Below are 8223 nucleotides of genomic sequence, written 5' to 3' on the forward strand. Positions count from 1 at the left end.
GGGCTGTTGTGAGGAAGACTCATAATGGATATGAAACATTTTGAATACTCTAAAGCTCTGCACTGCTAGTCATTGATCAACAGCTTTGTCTGTTGGAGTAACTTGCTTGGTAGTCCTGGGCTAAGGGTATATCATTGTTTGAATGATTGGTGTTTAATGTTTAATTCTTTGCTACTGGTGGTGCCTACCTGCCTTCATTAGCTACAAGACTTAGAGCATTTGGATAATTTACAGGCCATATCTTCTGAGAGGCTTTAATGAAACAGAATGGCTTGATTGTTGCCGAACAGTTACCATTCGAACTTTCAACTTTTGAACTACTACCTTTAAGCTGAAGCAGCTTCTTTTGAATATTCCCTGTAAAAATGTTATATGCATTTAATCATAGAAGTTCAATGCAGCTTTTACGTTTTCATTGTCTGGTTTTCTGACTGACTGGCTTCCTTCCCTCCACAGTGCTCTGTGAAGAGCTGCATCACTGCCTTTCATGTCACATGTGCCTTTGAGCATAGCCTAGAGATGAAAACCATCCTGGATGATGGTGATGAGGTCAAATTCAAGTCATACTGTCTAAAGCATAGCAAAACCAAGCAAAGCTTGTTGCCTGAGTCAGATGACCACCCCAAGAGCACAGTGGACCAAAAACAAACTGAGAGCGAGAAAACCAGCCTACGTGCTCAAAAACTTCGAGAGCTGGAGGAGGAATTCTACTCACTAGTGAGAATAGAAGATGTTGCAGCGGAGCTAGGCCTTCCAAAATTCACTGTGGACTTGATCTATAATTATTGGAAATTAAAACGGAAAAGTAACTTTAATAAACCATTATTTCCTCCCAAGGAGGATGAAGAAAACGGCTTGGTTCAGCCAAAAGAAGATAGTATTCATACTCGAATGAGGATGTTCATGCACTTGAGACAGGACCTAGAAAGGGTAAAATCTGCATGCTGAACTGCTCTTGCGTTTATCTCAAAATGAAAAAAAAATACACGGGGAGAAAAAACATGTAGGTTAGGAATTTAGAAGGAAAAAGGGTAAATATGCTGTTGACTAATGGAAAAAGTAAGAAAGTTGCAAAGAAGTTAAGTAGTAGATAGCAGGAAGGAGATGTCTTGGTGTTTCTCCAAGTGCCACCACTAAGACAGGGAACTGAAGATGTATTCTGGTGGTGGCATTTCTGCAGCATATAGAATCACAAACTGTGATGCTGTGGGCGGATGAGGTTTGCACATGCTTGTCATGCTACGTTATGTTATGCATATGCTTGTTATGTATGCTGTAGCTAAGCTGCAGAGGAGAGCTTATTGCCTCCCCTGTTGATCATCACAGCACTCTTTGTACTGTGTTCCTCAAATGTCACCAATGGCTGTCTCTTGTGTTTCAAACACCACTAATAAGACATGGGATTTGCTAGTGCTAAAGTCATCAATTAATTGGCTCCTTGACATACTCGGGCATTGGGACACTGCAACAAGATCCTAATCTTACTCCGAGGGAGAGATAATAGTTCAGGGTCTGGTGAGATTTGTTCAGTTGTTTTGCCCTAATTGTGCAAGTGCAGCTTTAGAAATCCACTGCCAGCTAAATAGGGAAGGGAACTGATCTAGCCCTATAAGATAGTAACCATCACAGAGTTTAAACCAAATAACCTTTTCATTCAGTCCTTGGAAGAATGCCTTAGAGGTGGATAGTAGAGGTGGAACTAGAGGTGGATAGTAGAGGTGGTACTAGAAACAGAGGGAAAAGAAATCTCTAGAAGGTGACAAACTATACAGATTGAAATGCATCGTATAAGGCATGAAATAAGATCATATGTGACATTTGCCTCTTAGCAGTGTTTTATACCCCTGCACCTTTGATCCCTGAATATGGAAGGAGACTGATCATTACTGCGCAAACTCTTAATTTTTCATAGGAGCTGTATTTGTATGTAGGATCACACCTTTGAGTTTGTTTTTGTAGTTCTAATTCGTGGTCTGGAATAATGTTAAGTATACAGCCTTTAACCAATGCTGTGGTTTACAGTTGCATGTTATCCTAAACTGCAGCTGTGCAAAAAAATCTGTAGGCTTTAAGTGTGCAGGGATTTTTCATTTTTCTTTCTCCTTCACTAGGTACGGAATCTTTGCTACATGGTAAGCAGAAGAGAGAAGTTAAAACTATCTCACAGCAAAGCACATGAGCAGGTTTTCAATTTGCAAGTTCAGCTTATTAATCAAGAAATTGCTGCAGGTAATCAGCACATACAAGCCATAGTAATTGCTAACATTTTTGGTTCTTGGTTATGTTGTGGGACCTTGTAGAGTATTTTTAGCCCTTTATTTTAGGAATGTTAATTTTATTTCTTCCTCTTTAGTGCCATGTACAAAGCCAGTGGGTTGGATCCATCACAGCATTTCTGTGAGGACTTCTACTTGCAGAAAGTGACTTCCTCAGTTCCTTCTTTCTGTGGCGGACAGAAAATGCTCCCTGAAATCCTGTTTTTGGAGGGGCCCCTTCTCTCAGGAGTAGGATTTCCAGGATGCATTTCTAGGATGGAGCCAAGAAATCTGTATAGCACTGGTGGAAGTCCTTGCACCCATAGCAACACAGCGGTGGATCCAGCCCCATGCTTACAACTTGGTTATAGATTATTTATATGGTTTTTGTCAAGGTACAAGTGTATAGTCTATATTGGAATCAGTCTGTAAAAGGTTTGCTATAGATATCAGTCACTAGAATAAGCATATACTACAAGCTAGTGCTTTCCTGTTAATATGTCATAATCTGGTATTCCTTGACTTCTGAGGAATCTAGCTGTTTAATGTGTTCATGCTAAGAATATCCATTAACAGATTTAAAATATTTTTAAACTTTATTGAATAAACTTTAGGGAAACAAAGAAAAGACTTGTATGTATTTCACATATTACAAAAGTGTGATAAAGCAGGTTGCTATAATAGATTTAATAGTAAATTGGTTGTGTAACTTAGTATAATGAGATTTGTCTCTTTTAAATACATGATTTTTTCCTTGTATCCTTTTTTTTTAGGCCATTCCCTGACAAGCGCAGTGGAGAACACACTATTTTATCCACCTCCTAGAATCACCTTAAAGCTAAAGATGCCAAAATCAGCAATGGGAGACTGCAAAAATAATTTGAAGCCTGGTAACAAGCCCCTTTCTCCTGACAATAATACTACAATTTACTGCAAGAAGGGTATTCCATATTCCAAGGAACCTTTTGTTTCAAATATGAAATCCTACTCGAGGTTTCAACATGAAAATAGAAATAATGGTTTACTTGGAGGGATTGTCAAGTCTAGGAATGAAGCAAAAGAGTCCGGCCTGGCACATTCCTCAGACTTCCATCGTGGACCGTCGTCTGGCAAACCTTTAGCACTTCAAGCTGCATTGCATGGACAGTCTTCCATTGGGAATGGGAAAACGCAGCAGAACTCTAAACTAGCAAAATCTAATGGCTTAATGAGCAGGATTGGTGATGTCTCTCAACGGGACAGCTCCAGCCAAACAACATATGAGCAACAATCTGTACTCTCTGCACATCTGGCTAGCCAGAGCAGCTTCAGAAAGTCCACAATAGAACACTTCAGCAGGTCCTTCAAGGAAGCAACCAACAGTTTGGTGAGGACCACGGAAGATCTCAGATGCTGTGAAAAGCCTACAAGAAGGCTTTCAGTGAGAGAGCGTTCATGGGGCAAGCAGACGCTTGAATATCCGATGGGCAGTGCTCCTTACCAGGACAATGATGGATATTGTCCTGATTTAGAGCTCAGTGACTCTGAAGCCGAAAGTGATGAGAACAAAGGACAGGTCAAATTGAGGAGAAGCAGCTCAGAGAGAGAGAGCCCAAGTAAAGACTTCAGTAGAGATTGTCACAGTAGAAGCAAAAGAAGTTTGATTTCTCACAGTTCAGTGCAAAGATGATTAGAAACCCCCAGTCACAAGAATAGCTCAGCCCTTGTGTATCTAAAAGTACTGGCATATACCACGGGTGAAATGATGCAGTGGTGGGTCATGAGCAAAAGATGTTATCACCTAACGGTGAAAAAGCTTGCTGTTTAGAGAAATTGTTGTTTGGGATTTACAAGGTCAGTGTGCTATAAAGGTTACTTGCATATTTCTGAAGAGGGTTTTATGTTATGTCAGCTTCCCTGTATGGCACAGAATGTGCCGGGCATTGTCCTGGTGCACAGGTATTCAAAAAGCCCTTCCATCATTCTGTGACAATTTGGAAAAGTATCTGACAGTTCTTGTTGCTGCAATACAATCTCAGTTTATGGGGAAAGTTAAGCAGTTAATTTTTAAGGGAAACTTGTCAGCCGCTAGTACCCAGTAAAACTGGGTCAGGTGCTTAAATCTTTTTGGGGGGGGTGTACAAGACTACTAGATAGAAATCATGTTCTCATTGAGTTTTCAAATGAAGCATGTAATCCTAGATATTTGCTTGATAGTAAGACCCACTGAGATAAAATAGGGCTTACTCCCAAGTAACCCTGGCTAGGATCGGGGTGTATGTAATATTTTCTCCTGACTTCCTGAAGATTTGCAGACACTACAGTCAATGCTGCCAAACACACTGACCTCCAGGTTTTCCCCTTCATAGTTTGCTTTTGCTGAAGATTGTTTCCCTTTGCTATAGCAACTTGCTGTATTCTGTAAATACTCTTTAACTTCTAGTATTTTTTAAAATTGTTTTGTAATCCTTGTGTATATAAATATATATATATAAATATATATATATATATATATAGCTTGTTGTGGGTTGCACTTGTAAAATATTTTACTCAGCCATGCCAGTACTGATAACGGCTGATATGTGGATAGTGTTTAATACTAGAAGTACTTAAGAATCTCTTGACATATTCAGGCAATCACCGTTGATGCCAGATTCTCTCTTGTCAACTCAGAAAGATTTTTTACATGATCCACCTCATTCACACTTTTTTGTTCCTCAGCTAGCAAATACTTTGTCAGGTTTCTGAGCCAAAACATTAAAATCCGTGTGTGCAAAGGAGTTTGTTGGTTTCCGAGTTAACTAGGCAGCCATGGTAATCAAAAGTGGGAAACATATATGCTACTGTGCCATTTAATTTGGTTTTCAAGAAAATGCTGTTCAGAACTGCCCACCTTTGATTTTTTAAGTGGAATAAATTGGTTTTAGTGTGCACAAATTGTTTCATTAATGGAATCGTCACAATTGTTTGAAATTCTGCCATCTGACGCTAAAGTATTTGGGTTGAATTTGAAATCCAATTATTAAGGTGTAGCAGGGAGAAACAAGAACTTTTCTTTGAAAGCCATAACTATGATGCGTTTTGTTGGGAAGGGCAAGTTCTTGATAAGATAGAGGAAATAAAATGAACCTGACTGTCCGGCATGCTTCACTTCCTGCATTCTTAAAGTTGCTTCAGCTTACTTTTTATACGCTTGTGTAATTTTATCTTTTTTCCAAAGTGATTTATTTTTAAAGCGTTTCCATTGATGTGAATATGCAGCAGCTCTTAAAAAAAAAGTTTTGTGTTTTTCTTTTTTTGAGAAATGCTTGGCCTTTAAGTTGTGAGCCATTCAGAATGGTGCTGAAAATGTTCACTCCCTTTTATGAGAGTTTTAGTTCTCTTTTTAAAAAATGTATTTATTGTTAACACTTTTTTACTGGTCGTTTGAGTATATGGAGGAACTTGGGAACAATTCCTTGGGCCAGGAGGAAGAAACACAAATCATGTTTTATGCTAAGTGGCATGAGTAAAATACAAAGGGTGGTAAATGGTGCTTCAACAAAATTGCAGAGTTTTGCAAATGTAAGGGTGATGACTAAAATATCTTCCCAGGCAATAGTGGTTTTTTATTATTTTTACATGATTTTAATAGATACATGAAGGAGCCTTTGGCTTTATAGCGCTCAAGTATGTTTCTCCAGAGTGTATTTGCTAGTTTTTCAGTGTGTTCAGTGGCTAACTCTTTAAAGTATTACTTCTTAACCTAATTTGTTTCGTTTTCTTGTTTTGCTTTATACAAATATATATATATTCAATTTTTTCAAAAATGGACTGTCTTTTTCAGACGTCCCCTTTTTACAATGCTTTTTTCATTAAATTATGAAACTGCTAACCATACTTTGTTGTCATGTTTGAAATGCTTTGACATTTGTGGAGACATTGTAAAACAAATGTATTGTTCGATAAAGTCACTTGAGCGTTTTCGATATCCTCAAAAAGACTCTTCAGAGGTCATAAAATTCTTAGACAGGGAGCATGTGACGATGCTACTAGTGCATTTTGTTGTATGCGCAATATACATCACGTATGACAATCTACACATAAGTAACACATTAATTCCGACAGGAGAATGTGCCCTGTGAAGAAATTCTGTAAAGTGTGAAGTACCCTTGGTGTCTGTTAATACTTATTGGAATTGGCTCTACTATAAGGAAATCACTTCGGGAGAAAGTGAGGGTCAGTGGATTCTCAGACACATCATAAGGAGCAAGTGGGGCTCAGCATACTTTCCTTCCAACCGCATGCCTTTTCAAGTGCCAAAAGAGCCACCGGGGGGGGGGGTGCACAGTGCACACATACACACACCCCATGGTTGTTTTGGCACTTAACATAAGAACATAAGAGAAGCCAATGTGGGATCAGGCCAATGGCCCAGTCCAACACTCTGTCACACAGTGGCCAGAAATACCAGGTGCCATCAGGAGGTCCACCAGTGGGGCCAGGACACTAGAAGCCCTCCCACTGTTGCCCCCCCCAGCACCAAGAAGACAGAGCCACACTTGCCCCAGAGTTCCCATCTATACCTTATGGCTAATAGCCAGTGATGGACCTCTGCTCCATATGTTTATCTAGTTCCCTCTTGAAGCCATCTATGCTTGTAGCCGCCACCACCTCCTGTGGCAGTGAATTCCATGTGTTAATCACTATTTGGGTGAATAGGCATGGAGAAGCAGAGCTTTAAAATGCTGACTGCAAACTCATGGCAGCCACGCGTTCACTGTCATGTTTAGGTTGGCCCTAGGTCTTCCCATCATGTGTTGCCAGCTAATTAGATTTGTTTTTGAAGCAAACCATAGTAACTTTCATTAGAACTGTCAAACTAATGAGGATTGCTGAGGCTGGCTGGTTTGTAGGATGCAATAATAGTTTGTCAGATCGTAACTGATTATTTTTCCCCTCTTTTATATGAAAAAAAATAATAGTTTAATTAACTGGTTGTGCAGGAAGGGAAAAAGTTCACTCAGTGAGCCATAGTTTGCCATTAAATCTGAAATACACCAATGCTTCCCCTGATGAAATACAAGTTCAGTAGGGTGGTTTTCTCCCCCAGGGTTGGAGTTGTCAGGTTACTTACATCGATCTTTAACCTACAGCAGTTTAGTTCCACAGTAGTACAACAGGAGAGTACTTACCTGAGAATTATGTGTACTGTGAGAATGAACTGACAGAACCAGAAGGGAAATGGACGAAGGTATACTGTCTTTGCCCCGGCCATCAATGTCTATTCTGGCTGCCTAGAAAAGAATATTACAGTAAGCAAAGAGCAAAACAAGACTATCCGGAGTGCCTAGCCAGCCAAGGCCATAGGCAGCAATAGTCAGCCTTTACCTAAAGAGGGAGGATGATCAACCTTGGATGCTAGAAGCTAGCATTAGTGTGTGTGTGGGGGGGGGTGCTTAACAATAATCCCTCATCAGTGCTTGCTTTAAGAAGATCTAGTAGTCAGGAGAAGGCAAAATACCTGTGTACTGCTCTTTCCTTTGTGCAGGGGATTTGGGCTGCTTTTCCTTAGAAACCAGGAAAGATGCAACACCTATGACTGCCCCCCTACGAATTTAAGGCTGGGCGAGAATTGAATTGGCAGAATGAGTTCTGAGGAAAGTCCCTTTGCACGTGCTCTGTAAATGAAGTTCCTGTTATATTGCTTTGGAGAGTCCAAGATAAGTTCTGGTATGTAATTGGTGATCAAACAAATATAGGAACAGTATTGTTACTCAGCATGCTACTGAAAACACAAATGGTTTACCAATGAGGCCATCCCCTGGAGGGGACCCATGCTAGAGGGGAGCATTAAACTCTTACAATGGATTATACCCATGAGTTCAAAGTTCAGAAGTCCAGAGGTTTGGCCAGTGGGGGAAAATAACATTGGTGTTCTAGTTCAGTGGACCATAAAACTTGTTTGTTAGCAGTCCCCTACCCTTTGCCCTTTTCTGGACAATGGGGT

The 8223-nt window shown here is 40.0% G+C and overlaps 1 protein-coding gene across 1 annotated transcript in view; it reads left to right on the forward strand.

Moving 5' to 3' along the window:
* Nucleotides 1-4378, forward strand: part of JADE3 (jade family PHD finger 3) — a 46703-nt gene extending 42325 nt beyond the window's left edge. The window contains exons 9-11 of the mRNA XM_015410966.1: nucleotides 457-930; nucleotides 2112-2229; nucleotides 3029-4378. Coding sequence (XP_015266452.1) covers nucleotides 457-930; nucleotides 2112-2229; nucleotides 3029-3924 — 1488 coding nt within the window. The 3' untranslated portion in view covers nucleotides 3925-4378. The remainder of the gene's footprint in view (nucleotides 1-456; nucleotides 931-2111; nucleotides 2230-3028) is intronic.
* The last annotated feature ends 3845 nt before the right edge of the window (nucleotides 4379-8223 follow it).

The sequence above is a fragment of the Gekko japonicus genome, unplaced genomic scaffold (genome assembly GCF_001447785.1).
Source record: "Gekko japonicus isolate JY-2015 unplaced genomic scaffold, Gekko_japonicus_V1.1 scaffold244, whole genome shotgun sequence".
NCBI classification, from domain to species: domain Eukaryota; kingdom Metazoa; phylum Chordata; class Lepidosauria; order Squamata; family Gekkonidae; genus Gekko; species Gekko japonicus.